Source organism: Halichoerus grypus, chromosome 10, assembly GCF_964656455.1.
Source record: "Halichoerus grypus chromosome 10, mHalGry1.hap1.1, whole genome shotgun sequence".
NCBI lineage: Eukaryota > Metazoa > Chordata > Mammalia > Carnivora > Phocidae > Halichoerus > Halichoerus grypus.
The window spans coordinates 122,961,504-122,978,725 of NC_135721.1; the positions used below are offsets into that span (position 1 = coordinate 122,961,504).

Here is a 17,222-nt window from a genome sequence, read left to right on the forward strand (position 1 = left end):
TTAAGCTCAGCAACTCCCAGAGCCCCTCTCACAGTGATTCCGATCAGTGGGACAAGGAGGGAGGGCCTCCTAAGATCAGCCGCAGGCACTGGGCCGTGGTCCCCCCGGGCAAGGCAGCACCCATCTTCAAAAGTGTTCCCGTCACCGCCTTCCTCCCCCGCTTCCTAAATATTCAGGGTGGGCAGTGTCCCACTTCTGGGAAGGGGTGTCAAATGGGCTTCTCCTTCCCCTTGGTGGGGAAGGCGGGACGGGAAAGGGCCGTCTGGACAGGCGCGCACCCCTCCCGGACCCCCGGGGGTGCAGAGCCTGGCGAGGGACCCCGCGGCGGTCCGCCCCGAAGGAGGGGCCCGGTCTCCTGGGCCCGGGCCCCCGGCTCTCCGCGGCGCCGGAGGCCGGAACAATAGCGCGCGCGGGCGGGGCGGGGGCGGGGGCGGGGCGCTCCGCGGGGCCCCGCCCCCGGCCCGCCCCCCGCTCTCGCACACCCGCTCGCACACTGGCTCCCACCCGCCGCCCGCCCAGGCACTGCCCGCGGGAGCCGCCGCCGCCGCCGCCGCCGCGCCCGCCATGGACGTCCGCCTGTACCCCTCGGCACCCGCGGTGGGCGCGCGGCCCGGGGCCGAGCCGGCCGGCCTGGCGCACCTGGACTATTACCACTGCGGCAAGGTAGGCGGGGGCCGGGGGTGGGCGCGGAGGCGGGCGCGGCCTGCCCGCGCCTTCGGACCCCGCGCCGCGGCGGGAGCGTCCCAGGCTGGAGTGCGGGACAGGAGTCACCTGGCGGCTCGGGACGGGACACTCTCGGAGGCCTACGGGGGGAGGTGCCGGCGGTGCCAATGCGCGGGGACCCGCACGCATCAGCCCCGCCGACGGGCACATGCCACTCACATAGATATCCTCGCCGTTACACTCATGGCCTGAGTTATTCCGTTCACAGGCAGAAGTCACCTCGACAGTCACTCACACGATGACACAGTGACACGCTCGGCCACCTCCCCCTGACAACCCCACATTCATTCACAGGCTGACACATAGTGACCCACTGTCACACACATAGGCAGCCAAGCACCTACTTACACTGTCTTACCGTCCCACACAAGTCACCCTAACAGTCATTTATACACAATGACTTGCAGTCACTCGCCCACGTACACTGTCACATCGCCACATACAAGTCACCCATTCACACAGTACGATGCCTCACACTCCGTTACATGCCCCCCTCGCCTGTCACACCCAGTCGCAGCTGGGGACAGTCACACAAAGAAGTTGCTCCGACAGTCACACGCTCACACCCACCATCACTCACACGGGCGCACACTGTCACGCACGCACAGCCACCCATGTACGGTGAACCTGAGACACACTAATCGCCTGGCGGTCACACAGCCACACGCGGTCACAGCCAGCCTCCGCGCCGCCCCAGCCCTCACCCTGGTCACCAACTCGCGCGTCGGGGCTTTAACTTCCCGGCGCCGACGCGCACTAATTGGCGGTTCACTAATTGGCCGTCACTGCCCGGCGGGGCCTGGGATTCCGAGTTGGCAATGGCCAATCGAGGCCTGTCCCCTCCCGGGAACGGTGAGCGGGCGTCCCTCCAGGCTGGGGCTGCAGTGAGGGTCACCCGCCCCCTCCCCCCACCCCAGTCTTTTCCGAGATCGCCGCCCCCAGCCTGGTCCCCGCTGCGCTGCCGCGGCGCGTCCTCCCGATGGAAGCTCGCGTGCCCGGCAGCCAGAACAGGGAGCGTCCGACCCCGGCTCCCCACGCCAGGGCCGGCCCGGGACGCTTAGGTGTAGCTGCACCGTCCGCGTCTGTTCCCTCGCTGGGGCAGGAACTTTCAAACTTAGTTAGCAAGCCAGACTGGGGGTGCATCCGGCGGTAGGCGCGTGGGTCCCGGGCCGGCCGGAGCCCAGCGCGGCTTTTCGTCACTCGGAGCCCGGATTGAACGGCGCGCGTGGGTTTCCCCGCGGCCCTGGCGCAGACGCGCGGGCTCCGTGGCGCTGCGTGGTGAGTGCGCGTCGGGTGGTTGGATGGGCGGCCCTCCGGGGTCTCAACCTCACCCCACCCACGGGCTTTACGAGAGCCCCTTGCTGTGTGGATGCTGCGGGAAGGGGGCGTCCGCGCGCGGAACGCGGGGCTTAGGGGCTGGGCCTCGCTGAATACGTCCTCAGGCCCTGGGGAGCGGCTTCTTGGGTCGCAGGGCAAAGCCCTCCGCAGTTCCCTCCGGGGTGGGGAGTGGGGTCCTGGGCCAGTAGAACCTGGGCTGCGTGGGGACGAGGTGGGCGGCAAGTGAGGTCTCGCAGCGGGTGGGTGTGATTATCTTTGTCCGGAGACCGGCAAAGTTAGAAGCTGAAGAGGGGGATGGTGTCCTGAGGAGAAGGCCGGTTCTCGGGCTCTTTCCGGTGTGATGGAGGGAAAATTGATTCAAAGTAGCAAGTGGAGTCTTGAGAGAGGAGAAGACCATTGGGTGCGGGGGCAGCAGGACTGTCTTCTGCCCTTAGCTTTATTTTTTAAAATATTAAGTTGGCAAGGTTCCAGCCTCTGGTTTGGGGACGTGCGTGGGGATCGGGGATTTGTGCCTCAAAGTCTGGATCGGTGGGTGGGTGGCCTTTAGCCCAGAGTGTTCCTTTTGCCGGTGGTGTTTCTGTAAACCCCTCCAGAGTGGGGTGGTCCCACATGTGGGCCTTCTGAGAGGGGGGGCACTCAGCTGAGGCCCCTGCTTTATTCTGATGCTCTGTAAAGCTCTGACTCAGCACCAAGAACTAGTGTGAAACCCGGCCAGGGAGGGACCCACTCAGGGAATGAGAAGCTGGTGATTTCTGGTTTCTGTCTGTGATCTAGAAACCCTGGCCCAGAGCCGAGGGTGTGTCCAGGTGGAGGAGGGTGGCAGCTGGGCCACCAAGGTAGGTGAGAGAGAGGTCTGACGTTGCACATGGATGTGAGACCTGCTTCTCAACCTTCAGGCTTGTGGCAGGATGAGGCAGGGGAAGTCACTTGGCTCAGCTAGGGGTGGGTCAGATGCCTGTTGGTAGCAGATCCCAAGTGGGCAGTCATCTTTAGTGCTGGTGGTTGGGAGGTAGGGCACATTGTTACCAGGGTCTGATGGTGAGGGACTGGGGAGGGAAATGCCCATGCTCCATTCTTACAACTGATCACTATCAGAACTGGAGCAGAAACTGAGGCCCAATGTGCAGCCATGACCACAGCCCAATTTATAGGGCTGCAGAACCCGGACACAGCCTGCACCCTGGGGGCTTGGTCCTTGCAGTCCACACAAGAGGCTTGCCCCCACAGGGACCTAGGCCTGAGAAACAAGGGCAAGCATTTGCCCAAGTGATGCCGGACAACTATGGGACAGTTGACCCGGAAGGGCCCTTGGCGACTGTTCCCTTGGTGACTGTCCCCTTAGTGATACTCTACACAGAGATTCCAGCCACTTTAAACCAAAGTCATGAGCAGTGGCTGTTCTTTTGGTATCTTTTGTTTGAGAAAATACATAATGGCAAAAGCTGCTATGGTTTCATTTTTGCTTTGAAATAGATGTTATTTTATTAATCACAATAATATTAACATGCATTTGAAAAATAGCTTACCAGATATGAGGCAGGCACATTACTCATTTCATGTAATGAGAGTGCTTAGTGAGCATAGGAGCTTGTGGCCCTGTGCCTCGCAGGATCTGTGGCCCCATGCTGGGGACCAGATCCTCTCCTTCTTCCTTGCTTCACAGAAGGGGAACCTGAGTCACAGAGTAGTGTACTCACAGATTACATAGCGTGTGAAGAGCAGAGTTGAGGCCTGAACCCAGGTTTTCTTGACTCCCAGCTTGACACTTATATGCCCTCCCCTCAAGTCTCTGTCACGGTTTAGGGGCTAGGGGGAGATTGTGACACTCTTCCTTGGGTATCTATGAAGTCCCTTCATTCTGACTTTGGCAAGGCACTTTACCAAGCTCAGGGCATTGCCTGCCCCCCCCCCCCCACTCACCTACGGCAGGCTAGTGTAAACTGGCCCTTGGAATTGGGCAAACGTGGGTTCAAATCTCCAGGTGTGGCTTTGTGATGTAGGGCAAATGATTTGTGGCTCATTTTTTACTGAGATATGATTGACATAAAATAAAATGCAAATTTCAAGTGCATAGTTCCATGAGTTTTGACAAATATAAACACCTGTGTAACCACCATCCCAATCCAGATTTTGCTCATTTTCCATACCCCAGAAAGTTCCCTCGTGCTCCTTTCCAGCCCACAGTCTCCATCGCTGCCTCTACAGGAAACGACTTATCTGATTTCTATTATCAATGCTTTATTTAAGTTCAGTTTCAGTGTACTAAGTATACTTAAGTTCTAGAATTTCATATGCAGCATATACATCTTTGCATCTGGTTTCATTTTGCTCAACATAGTATCAAGATTCATCTGTGTTGTGTGTATATATATAGTTCTGTTTTATTGCTGATGTTACATTGTATGGGTTTAGCTCAAGTAGTTTATCTGTTCACCTGCCAATGGATGTTTGGGTTTGTTTCCAGGCTGGGGCCATTATAAATAAAGCCTCTGTGAACATTTTTATACAAGTCTTTTCGTGAGAATTTGCATGTCTAATGAGCTCCCGGGTGATGCTGCCGGCGTGGTCCAGAGACCACACTTTGTGTAGCAGTGGTTTGGTTGTTTGTGTACAGGTTTCTGTGGGCTCCCAACACCTGGCACAGTGCCTGACCCAGAACTACTCAGGAAATATGTGCGTGGGTAAGTGATGCAACTCCCCACCCACACAGCTCTGGGCACAGCATCTTATATCTTGATGGGGATCAACACAAGCTCGGCTAGTGAATGATTGGAGTCTCCTTGGGACGAAAATCCAAGAACTGGGAATTGCTGTCCCCACCTCACCTGTACTTGAGATTTGTGAGGCCTGCTTAGCATTTCTGGTGGGTGAGGTCGCCACTGCTTCTTTCTGCAGGGGCCCAGGTGGCTGTAGGGGGGACCTGTGGGTGGACCTGGGCCAGGTGAGCTCTGAGCTGAGATGGCTGGTCCCGGGGACTCTGGAGGATGTGAAGAAGCTTTTCTGTACTTTCCATCTAAATGTGTTTTCCATAGCCCCTCCCCTAGTCTGTCCTGAAGCGTCCTTACGACCAAACTTCTGTACCTTATGAATGTCAGGAGCCATAGCCCAGGCCTGGCACTGCTGCCCCCCCCCCCCCAGTCTGCTGGGCAACCTTGAGCATGACAGTGCCCTCCTCTGGGCCTCTGTTTCCCTCTTGTCAAAGGGAAAGCAAATCAGTGAACATAGTCTAGTGAGATGGGGAGCTAGTGTGGAGATATAATGAATGAAGCCTTGGCATATCCTTTATAACTGTAAACTGTAAACTATCCTTTATAAACTGTAAAATAGTACACCCAGGAAGGATGAGGATGATACTTTTAGAGGATATGTGCCCTCATATACTTCAGAGGGCAGGAACCACTGTGTCTACCTTTACTTTTGTGTTCCCAGAGCTGGGCTGGCACATAGGTACTCAATAAATATTTGCTGAATGAATGAATGCATGAATAAATTCAGGGCTCGCCAGTTTTCCTCTGTAGCTTGAGGAACTTAGCATCTCTTTGGCTCTTATAAGATTTTAGTGAGCACATCAAATCCAGGGCAGAGCAGGGGCCAAGAGTCTCTTGGCTGACCTGTCATTCCTAGAGGAGCTTACCCAAGTAGGCCCAGAGGACAGAGCCCAGCACAGAGAGCAGCCAGGAAGCCTGGAAGAGCAGCTGAGTCTGTGCCTACAGGACAAGGAATCCCCCTGCAGGACTGCCAGCCCGTGTGATTCCATAGGGCCAGCTATTTTGCTTCTCTGATTTCCTAGAACTAGTCTCAAGATACGAAGGCAGTGTAAGTTCTGGAACCTGGCAGAACTGGGTTTGAATGCTGCCTTCACTATCATCAGCACAGGCAAATTACTTAACTTCCCTGTGCTTCTGTCTCCTCTGCAAAATGGGTACAGCAACACCTCCCCCATGGGGTTGCCTTGAGGTTGGAAATCACGCATATATAGCATGTGGCCCCAGCAGGAAACGCTTTCATTTCTATTCATAAAGAGCTGCACAATTGAAAGTTACAAGGCAGGGGAAACTGTTTCAGCCCTGGATGCTGGAGGACTGACCATCCCAGCTGGTGCAGGGGAAGGGTCCCCCTAATATCAGGTGTTTCCATGCCTTGGTCTCTGGATCTGATTTTTTCTGCATCCGGTTGGAAGCAGTCTCTAGTTGGACCTTTCAGCCTAATGAATTAACAAAGAGCTGCTCATTTCCTTGGCGTCTGTTTCCTTCGTGAATCTGTGTGGGAGGGGAGTTGGGTTTATCAGGCAGAGAAGACTGGTTCAAATGGCAGCTGCACGATTCGCTGGAGTGGGCTGGTGACCTTGTGCACATCATTTAACCAATCCACGTCTCCGTTTTCTCGTCTGTGCAAGGGGACAGTAATGCCTTCCTTATACTGTTGCTATGAAGCTCAGATTAAAGAAACATTTATGGACATTCCCTTTGATCTAGAATAGTGTTTCCCAGCCTCGGCACTGTTGACACTTTGGACTTGACAATTCCTTGTTTTTTGCGGGCGGGCGGGGGGGGGGGGCTGTCCTGTGCATTATAAGATGTGTAGCTGCATCCCTGGCCTCTACTGATTAGGTGCCAGTCATGACAGCCAACAACGTCTCCAGACTTTGCCAGGTATCCACTGGGGGAGCAAAAGTGCCCCTGTTTGAGAACCATTGACCTGGAAAATGTGGTGCAGGTAACCTCGAGAGTCATGGGGATGAGTGTAGCAGAGCTTTAGAGCTTGTGCTTTCTGTTCCATGTTTTAGTCCTGCGTCTCCCTGTCAGGAAGTTCTGTATCCACGTGGTTGGTATTCATCCTATTTACATGGATCAAAAACCTGCACAGTGATTTTTCAGTGTGGTTTGGGAGCAGCAATAAAAACATATGGTAAGTAATTATTAACTTAATGAGTCGTGGTAAATTGTAATTTTATCTCTTAGTGAAAACATGCTGTATAACACGGGATAATAAATTTTGATCAATTATCCTGATGCTTCAGCTTGCTACTGTAGAACAGCAAACTTCTGGTGCCTGCTAGAATGAGCAACAAGACTGGGGTTTTTCAATATGTAATTACCCGTTTACCGCTGGGTTTCTCAGATGTTCGGCAGCTTTTTATTGAGTGCCTACTGTGTGCCAGGGGACCCAGCCTTGTCCTGGAAGCTCAGCCACTCAATGGGAAACTTCTGTTTACTAGATAGAAGGCTGTGTGGATTTGTAACATGGCTCAAAATGCAGAGTCATAATTAAATATCTCATTGTCTGGGACAGTGCCAGGGGTGTAGGAAGGCCTCACATGGCAGAGTTTTAAAGGAAACGCCGGGTGGGCTATGTGGGGGCATGTAGAATTCCTGGAAGGGTGTCCTAGGCAGAAGGAAGAGCCACTGCGAGGGCCGCTGGAGGGTGGTTTGGGGATACTGTCAGCCTAAGGCAGGGAGGCCTGCCTCCAGGGGAGCTGGGACACCAGCGGAGATCGTCATAAGGAGTGTTACATCCAGCTGGTTGGGTTATAAGCACAGGAGCGCCTTGGAGTCAGAGGCGTGGAGCAGAGTACAGGATGTTTCATGTCGCTGGATCAGACTGCTGTCAGCAGCTGTCTCCTGGTCTTCTGCTGATGGAGAAGTTTAATGTCTTGCATTTGATTTCACCCAGTAGTCAGGGATGCTCTGCTTCTCAACCTTCAGAATCACCTGGAGGGCAGTTGAAACACAGATCGCTGGGTGTCCTTCGCAGAAGTTCTGCCTCAGTAGGTCTGGGGAAGGGCTGAAAAGGTGCAGTGCTAACAAGTGATGCTGATGTTGTTGGCCTGGGAAGTACATGTAGGAGAGTACATGTGGCTCTAGACTGGGATGTGGGAGGGTTTTCCCACCTTGGCTTAGGACAAAGGGGACGTATTGCAGGCCTGGGCTATGTAGCCTTGGCTCAGATATGGTCAGATATCCCAGAGACCCCCGAGTTCTTCAGGCCCCCCATAGGTTATGGGGAGAGTCTTCTTCACCTTGGAGAGATTCTTACATTGGCTTGCTTGGAAACAGACTCTGAGATGGAGAGTTGCCTGTGGAAGGTTTATTTGGGGGAAGTTCCCAGGAAGTGTACCTGTAAGGGAGTAAGGGAAGCAGGATTGGGCAGAGGGAGAAGCTGGCCTGGAACATGGTTACTGATCTGGGCTGGCTCTTCAGAGTTGTCCCAAACTGGGGCAAGGGAGCTGCTTATGCCTTTTGATTCTCGCGACATCCAGTCATTGGCATCAGGGCATCTCCTTGTCCCAGGTAGCTCCCTGTGGCAGAGAGGTTTCCAGTGCAAGGGTACAGCGGTGACATTCCCAGCAGCTGGGGATGAATGCATAGAAAGGGGAGCACCAAAGTGCCTGTTTCGGGGAGATGCATCTTAGGGAGAAAACTCATCTTCCCTTTGGTTCCCAGGAAGTCAAGGGCCAGCATGTTGATGATTTTTAGAGACTCTGAGTCACTTGCTGAGGATTCATCCTTATCTCATGATGTGAGAGAGAGCTGCAGGATAATTGCTTCTTAGGTCGGAGTGAAGAAAAATGATAATTAATGGAATTTTCTGGGGCCCAAGGAATTTTTCTTACTTGAAATGTCACGCAATTTCTTGTGTGGTGGGGAGGACTCCACACTGATTTCTGAGAAGCTTCTGGGCTGTGCCTAAGGGAGTTAGCTCTGGGCAGGGGACCATGGCTTTCTCCTTGGGCTGGAGTCCTGTCACAGCTTCAACAAGAGGCTCTTCACCTGGTCCCTGCCTCAGTGTTGGCCATTGTCCATGGCTGTCCTATCCCCATTGTCTTCAATGGCTCCCAGGAAGCTTGGAGGTAAATGAGTGGGTCCCTTGTAGCTATAACATAGGATATCACGCATATCTTTTGCTTGTTAACTTCCAATTTCATTTCAGTCTTCTGTCATTTTCCCACTTTATCTTGAGTCCTGCCATCTTTTTTTGAAATTTGTTTTTATTCTTTGTAAGATACACAGAAATATAGTAGGTTATAAAGGAAAACGTGGGGGGCCCGCTCATTTTCATTTCCTCTCCCCACTGTCCTCTCAGCCCCACTCCCCAGGGCTAACCCCTGAGGGGAGTTGGGTGGGGGGTACTTCTAGTCATAACCATTCTTCAGTTCATATCTAGTAAGTTTATTGTTACTTTTTCATTTCCCAGAATTTTGTATTGTTTCTTGACTGATCTTGTATCAGAGTATCCCATTCCTTTTTTCTAATGGATATGTCAATATCTTGAGTCTTTTTGAAGATTATAATACAGTTAAAAAGTTATCTTCTGTTTCCTCCATTAATTCTGTTTTCTTGGTGGTTAGTTCTTCTGTTCACAATAGGCCTCTTTTTATGCTGATATTTTCTACAAATGCCTGATGATTTGTGATTGACATTTACTTGTAAACAGACGTCTAGACTGATCTGCTCTGTAGTTGTGAGTTCCCTTAGTGCCTGTGAGATCCACGATTCTGTGGGCAAGCAATGTGAATGCTGGTTTGGGGTGCCCTGGGTATGGTTTGTGGGTGGACACTCGAAACTGGGGACTTTTCTCAGCACATGGGACAAGCTCACTTGAGGTTGGGGCATCTGTTTCTCATGTAGACCAGCAGTTACCCAAGGGCACTGGTGCACTTTGTTTTTCCTGCCCCATGCCTACCCACAGGGGGAATCCCTGAGGCACATCTCTCATTTAATTGGAGTTCTTCTCCCTGGCTTTAGCCTGGAGGCAGATCCAACAGTCAGCTTCTCTGAGGTCTGTAGGCTAACACAAAGGTCCAGTCACGTCCCTGGCCCAGGGCTTCCTGCTGCCTCTCTTTGGGGATGTTCTGGGGTTCAGTTAGGATAATAGCTTTTCCAGAGGTCTCGTGTTGGTGTGCTGGTGCCTTGGAGCTGATAGGCTTCTTTGTCAGTCTGACTGCTTACTTCCCAGCACTCTTAGTATTTCTGATCCCCAGCCCTTTCTTGTGTTTCTATGGGGGCTTTCTTGGAGTTATTCCATTTTAATCCATCTATCTATCTGAATTATGGATATATATGTATGTGTATGTTTTATTGTGTATCTTTTTTTTTTTTTCCATTCTAGTGTTGTTTAGAGGAGGGGAGAGGCAAAAAGTGTATGTCTGTCTGCCATCTTGAACAAAAAGTCCCCTCTCACTGATTTTTATTTTTAAATTTTGTGCTATTTTGTGGAGAAAAGTAGGGTGGAAATAAGCACAAATTTATTTGCTGTGCACTTACCCATCTTAGGCTCATTCTCATATCATCTCATTAAGTCTTCATGAGAACTATGCCAGACACACGTGTCCTTGTAGGTGAGAAAACTGAGGTCCAAGGAGGTCATGTTACAAAAGGCAGCAGAGAAGCTGGTTGGCTGAGCTGGTGTTCAGAGTGTGCTCTCTCTGCTCCTCTCTCCTGCAGCCTCTGTGGTGCCACGAAGAGCCCCAGCCTCTGCAGGGATGGAAGAGGGGATCAGCTTGCCCCTTGGTTTTACTGTTAATGCATTGGCTCTTCTAGAGGCCAGTGAATTCCCAGCTGGGCCTTCTCCTTGGTTTTCAACTTCAAACATCACTTGGTAATAGAACGCCTTTATATTACAGCTAATTAAAACGTGCTTATCTCGAAGTTGGGCCTAATTTGCAGGAATGATTTAGAAACTTGTTGGAAATGAATCCAACTCAGTAGTATAACCCAGGGTCAATCTCATGCATAAATTTTATTGTTCCGTTTTGCTGTTTTGACTTGAACTGAACTTGATAATGTGGAATATGGACGCTGGCCCTTTTGTTGCTCATTTATTTTGCAAATATTTACTGAGTGCCTAGTGGGTGCTACCTACACTATTTAAGGAGGTCCTTTCACCCCAACCCCCATGCTTGTTTCTATGCTATACATTCACCTGAGCTGTAAGTGAATTTTTTTGCAAAACCAGATAGTGGATTCAAGTGATTTTGAATTCAATGAAAGTGCCTGGCTTCATGTCCTGCCACTTAGAAGCTGTGTGACTTTGGACCTGTCACTTAACTTCTCTGATCCCCAGTGTTCTCACGTGACCATCATTGCATCTCAGGTTTGTAGTGAGGCCTCTGGGAGATCATGTAAGTCATGCCCTCCCTCACTCCTGCTGCCGGCTGCATTTAGATCACCTGGGCCCTCTGTAGCATAGGCTCCATCCAGGTTTTTGGTCTTTTATAAATGGTATAAATAGTAGAGTCTCAGGAGCTTTCCAGTTAAGAATAGGTGTACTGGTGTTTTTGGTTGGGATGGTTTCCTTTCTCTCTGGATCAGTTCCCTTATTTCTCATTGTTCTCCCACAGGGACTCTGTGAGGTTCATTTAAACATTCAGGCTCACAAGACGCACATGGGCAACACTTGATCCCTGTGTCCTTGAAAGAGGTGGGCAGGACCCAGCACCTGCCAGCAGGGCATAGGATCTGCTCCTCTTCCACAGGAGAAGTTCCAGCCTCAGCCCCTGCCTTAGTCCACAGAGGTGGCCACCAGCTCTTCTCTTGCCTGCCCCCCCCACTGAAGATTTTAGTGTAGGTGCAAGGGAATGATCCCCACAATGGGTGGGTTTGGAAGTCACGCTGGCCCAGAAGCCTTATTCCCCAAAGGACCCATAGCTCCTGTAGCAGTTCTATCTTCCAGGGTTTCTTGCAAGGGGCATGTCAGTTGTAAGAGTCACTGCACTCAGGAAAATCTAAAGTTTGGTTTCTTTATCAGATATTTATAATTTATTTATAGTTACTTCCTGTCCAGATGCAGCTTACCAGTCAGGGGTCATTTTTACCATAAGCAGAGTTGCCTAGTAACATAGTTAACATCTTACCTTCATCAGGTTTCCAAGGGAGTTATGCTAGACAATTAACATAGGTGAAATTCTCTTGCAAAGGGGAAAAGGATTTGCTTAACCCTTTACCCCCATAGACATCATCTTGTTTTCCCCAGAGAAGTGGGGATCTCTTTTGGAGGGATGAATGAAGTCCTCAGTGTGGTTATAATATATTCCATGCTTGTTTATGTTTTCTGATTGATCTGTATAAGACACAGACATAAACTCTGGCCAAGAGATATATGCTGTAGGGTCATATTGGCTTGGGATCAAATCCTGGCTTTGCAATTTATGAAGAGTGCATTCATTCATCCAGCCATGCAGAGAACATTCACTGCCTGCCGTTGCAGGGCTTTGTGGTAGATTCCAGGCAGGAACAGGTGTTTCAGACCTGGTCCTTGCCCTTGAGGAGCCACAGTCTTCTTAGAGAGGTAGGCAAAAATAAGCAATTCCAAATGGGTGTGGGATTACCAGGCCAGGCTGGGGTAGTCAAGGAAGGCTTCCCAGAGGAGGGTACACCCGGTCTGTGCTTGAAGATGAATTGGCCGGGTGAAGAAGGTAGAGAAAAGCATTCCAGGTGGAAGGGACAACGTGTACAAAGGCATAGGAGAAAACCAGAGTGTCAAGAGATGAAGCTGGACAGGGGAGCAAGGGTGTTTAGAAAGCTACTTAATACCTCTGGGCCTCAGTTTCCTCATCTACAAAATGGGGTTACCAGTGCTTACCTGCTTATGAAATTAAATGAGATAATAATGTATGTTTAAGCACTTGGGAGAGTTAATTTTAATTCCCTTTCCAAATCTGTTTGTGGATGCCTAAGAGCCAAACTTGGACTTTAAATGCGAGACAAGAGACAAGGAGTAAAAACAAACAAACAAACTGGAGGGCTTAGCCACCCACCTGTGCGATGCATTTCCTCCAGTGGCTCTTCTGTTGGTTGTTTTACCTCTTTTTTTGGATGAAGCGCTAAATGTTTGCACTGTGTCTCAGATTATGTCTTAGGGTATCAGTGAAGCACATAATTGTGTTTTCCTAATGGCTCGACATTAACAATAAGCCACGACCCTGCTGAGGCATTCTCTGGGACAATTTTCCATTTGCCAACAGCCTTGTGCCCATATGATGCTCTGTCAACACGTCCTGTCATTTGCTGCTTTGTCTTGCTTTCCCGAAAGGCGGCCACCTCCCACATGCCAGCTGGGGATGCTTAGCTTTTGGGGACATTTACTATCCAGTGACCACAAGTCACACATCAGGATGAGCCAAGGAGCTATCCCGGCCAAGATCAAGATCTTTCTGTTGTGTAAATTGGATCCTGTCATTTCTCTGGGCAAAACCACTCAATGGCTCTCTGTTATGGCTTGGTGAACTCTTACCAACTTAAATCAGACCTCTGCTTAAACCTTCCGATGGCTTTCCCTGGTGTGCAGATAACATCAAATGCCTTTTTTGGCCCATAAATCCGGTGTGATCTAGCCCTGGCCTGCTCTTCCAGCCTCACTCCCAGCTGCTCTGTCTGAGGCGCCAGGCTTCATGCTGGGGATGCAGTGGTGAGCAAGGCCAGCCTCCCCCTCCTTGGCCCCCTTCTAGCCACCCTGGTCTTCTTGCTGTTTTCCAGCCCCCTCTCCTCCCCAGTCTCCCCCGCCACGCTCTCTTTAGGCTGAGGGGCTTGGCACATGCTACACCCTTTGCCTGGAATGTTCTTGCCTTCGTTCTTCACATGGCTGGCTCCTTCTCATTTTTCTTCGCCTTCTCAAAGACTCTGACCTCCTAATCACTGTGCTTATCCCACAGCCTCTAGTGTATTTTTTCCCCATTGCATGATGTATCTATGAGGTGACTGTTCCACCTTTTAGACCACTGGGGGTCATGTTTGTTTTCTTTACCACCGGGTCCCCAGCACCTTAGTATGGTGTCTGTGTAGTAGGTGCTCAATAAAAAGTTGTTGAAAGAATGAATGAATCATTGTGGAGGCCACTGTAACGTATCCTAGGCTGTTGTTTCCGAGAATAAATCACTCATCGTCTCTGAGCCTTCTTTGTCTTACTTGTATATTGCTGTCAGGACGATTAAACATATAAACGTGAGAGGCAGTGTCTGGTGCCTGCCAGTGTTTTGTTTTTACATTTGTATTTATTTATCTAAGTAATCTCTACACCCCACATGGGGCTGGAACTCACGACCCCAAGATCAAGAGTCGCATGCTCTATGGACTGAGCCAGCCAGGCACCCCGGGCCTGCAATTGTTAATAAATCTGAATTCCCATTGTAACAACATGCCACCCTCACCTGCGGCTGAGCCCAAGAAAGAAAGTTGAAGTGGATTTTAATCAATGTTTGGCTTCTGGGATGAGGGCTGGCAGACCTCAGCCCCCTGTTTTGTCCACCTCCCGTCTCCCTGCCAGTGGTGACCTTGCTGTTTTCAGGAGGGAGGTGTCACTCCCAGTTGCCTATGTTGGGGTATCTGGGGCACAGTTGGTCTGGCCTTCGTAGATAACAAAATCTCTAGCTCGTGGGAACATTTCTGTTGAGCAAGCAGGAATTTTCTGGTGACTTCTCTCCTGGAGTTATTACCCCTTTCTTTTTATTAAACTGTAAATTATGAAGATTATGTTACCTGCCAAAAAGTATAGGAGTGGGGGCTGGGTGGGGGGAGATCCCCTGCCACTATCCCACCGGGCAGACTCAAGAACAGTGTTGATTTGGGTACTTTTCTTTCTGAAGATTCAGCGCCACAAACTGTTCTGCCCCACCCGGGTCCCCCGGAAACCCCTTACCTGTCTTGTCTTTTCTCTTTTCACGGGGTATAATATGCCTGTTCATTATGTTTATTATTTATGTCCCACCCCCACCGCTAGAATAGCGGCTTCACAAGGGCGGGGGGTCGATGGGAGCACCTCGAGCTGCTCTGCCTCTGGTTTGGGCATTCCCCACCTACCTGGCAAACTCCGACACACCTGTCTTTTAAGTTTCTCCTCACGTGCCCCGGCCTCGGCGAGGCCCTCACTGCTGTCCCCTCCGCTGCTGTCATTGCCCCGCCAGCACCTGGAACACCTCAGGCTCCTTGAGAGCTGGGGTGCTTTCTGTCCCCAGGAGGTAGGGCCTTGAAGGCCATGTCCAGGAGCTTGGACTTTATCTCAAGGGCAATGGAAGCATTTTTAGAAGAATCTCGGTGACTGTCTTATGGGGAAAACATTGGAAGGGGGGCAAGAGTGGATGCAGGAGGATGGACGGAGGTGATGATATGGTTTAGGAGAGAATCCATGATGGCTTGCCGCACTGTCCAGCATGATAGCCACTAGCCACGTGCGGCTATTTCAATTTAATATCAAGCCAAATAAAATCAAACTTAATTCCTCAGTCACACTAGCCATATTTCTAGCCCTCTATAGCCACTGGGCTTGCAGATAAAGAACATTCCCACCATTACAGAAAGACCCAGGCTGTTGGCTATGGGCCAAAGTAGAACCCCTGGGTCCAAAGGAATGAGCATTTTTATGGCTCTTGATTCAGGTTGTCATGCCATTTTCCAGGAGGGTCATCCACGTTCCCCGGCAGCACGAGAAAGTGCCCATTTTGTCACACCCTCCTGACGCGGCTTATTGTTTTCTGAAGAACCTTCAGTTGTGTATGTGCCTCTCGTCAAATCTGCCTTCGTTTAGGGTCTAACATGTGGACCATGAGGTCTTTGTGATCAGGGAATTATATGTATATTAATGCATATTTCAATAAAAAGAGTTATGTTTGCCATTGTGGTACAGTCTGATGCTGTTTAAATGCCTTTGGTAATATCTTCAATCAGATGGCAAATAGAGAACAGGAAAGTTAGTAATAAAAAATGAATTAGGACGATTAGCAAAAGGTGAGCCGCTTCCCTCCTCAGGCAACAGGCAGCGTTGACCGAGCTTTGCAGGGTGCTCCTGTCCAAACACACGTCTGGATTATCGCAGCCTCCAGGGCCGGCCCTGGGGTCCGTTCAGCACATAGGACTTGGTTATTGCCTTTAGTTTTGCAAAGGTCATGGACATCCCCTTAGAGGGACTTTGAGGGGCTCACACCAGGATGAGGGGCTCATACCCTGGGATGGGTGGAGTGGGGCCTCTGAAGAGGGGTTTCTGACCCAGGGCAGGCCAGCAATTTCTTCTTCCAAGGCAGAGACATCTGCATCCTTGTCCCCCTCCCTAGATCCCCCAGGGCCCTGGAGAATCCTAACCACCCCTCTTTCTAGCATCTTCTCCAGGGGTGCCCTTGGGGAACCTTTCCTAGCTGTCTGGTGTTGGGGGGGTCTCCTCCTCAAGAAGGGGTAGAGGCAAAGGCTTTAATTGACTAATGCAGACGCTGGACTAGTTCCAAAGTGAAACAGAATTCTGGTGACCGAGTAAGGTGTGTGGGGTTGGAGCTCAAGCCCGAAGGACATGGAACTTGCACTCACCAGAGCATGGGCCATGGAGATGACACACTGGTGGTCAGGGTGCTTATGTCCACACTACCTGGCTCACCTCCGCAGTCAGTAATCAGGGTTGGATAACGCCCACATTAATTGTATGATTGCTGCAACAGGTGGGCATGTTTTGTTACTACCATGCTCGCTGGATGGTCCCCACAATTGGCCGGTGACAACCGACCTTAAGCCAGAGCTTCTCAAACTTTAACGTGCATGCAAATCACACAGGGCCTTGTTAAAATGCAGATTCTGATTCAGGAGACCTGGAGTGGGGCCAGAGAGTTTGCAGGTCTAATAAGGTCCCGGAGATGCTGAGCTGCCAGTCAGTGGACCACAGATTGAGAACCAAGGCCTTTGTGTCAGGCTGAGCTCCCTAGAAGCAGAGCCTGAAAAAAGGATGCTCATGAAAAAGTGCTCCCCTAAGAAGGGGCATGGGGGCCCCAGGACAGGGCTGGGGGAGGAGGTGAGCAAGGAGGTGGTCTCAGCTGGAGAACCTGCTTCAGCCTGATCCCATGGGGAGTCCTGGAGTAAGAGCAGTACTCCAGAGCTGGTCCCATCTTGAGGCCAGGGCTGGGGGTGGCCTTTTCACACCCTTGTCAGTCGGTCCCTGGCCATGGCTTCCTCAGGGAGTGTTGGGGGAGAGGTGTCATGCTTCCTGTGCTTTTCTCCCATCAGCCAAGGGCATTTCTGCAGAGGAGGGGGCATTAGCACCCCCAGCCACTGGGGGATGGATGCACAGTCTGCAAAGAGGGGTCTGGGTGGGACCCTGTCAGCATCCACACACTGTATCCTTGTCTGAGAATAGCCTTGAGAGTGCGGAAGGGGACACAGGACTGTTGACTCTTGTTTGAACTCTGCTGT

General features: G+C 51.1%; 1 protein-coding gene across 3 annotated transcripts in view; it reads left to right on the plus strand.

The window, feature by feature from the left end:
• The first annotated feature begins 499 nt into the window (after nt 1-499).
• Nucleotides 500-17,222, plus strand: part of TOX2 (TOX high mobility group box family member 2) — a 131,998-nt gene continuing 115,275 nt past the window's right edge. For all 3 annotated transcript variants that reach the window (XM_036096035.2, XM_036096038.2, XM_078057235.1), the window contains exon 1: nt 500-663. In XM_036096035.2, coding sequence (XP_035951928.1) covers nt 565-663 — 99 coding nt within the window. In that variant the 5' untranslated portion in view covers nt 500-564. The remainder of the gene's footprint in view (nt 664-17,222) is intronic.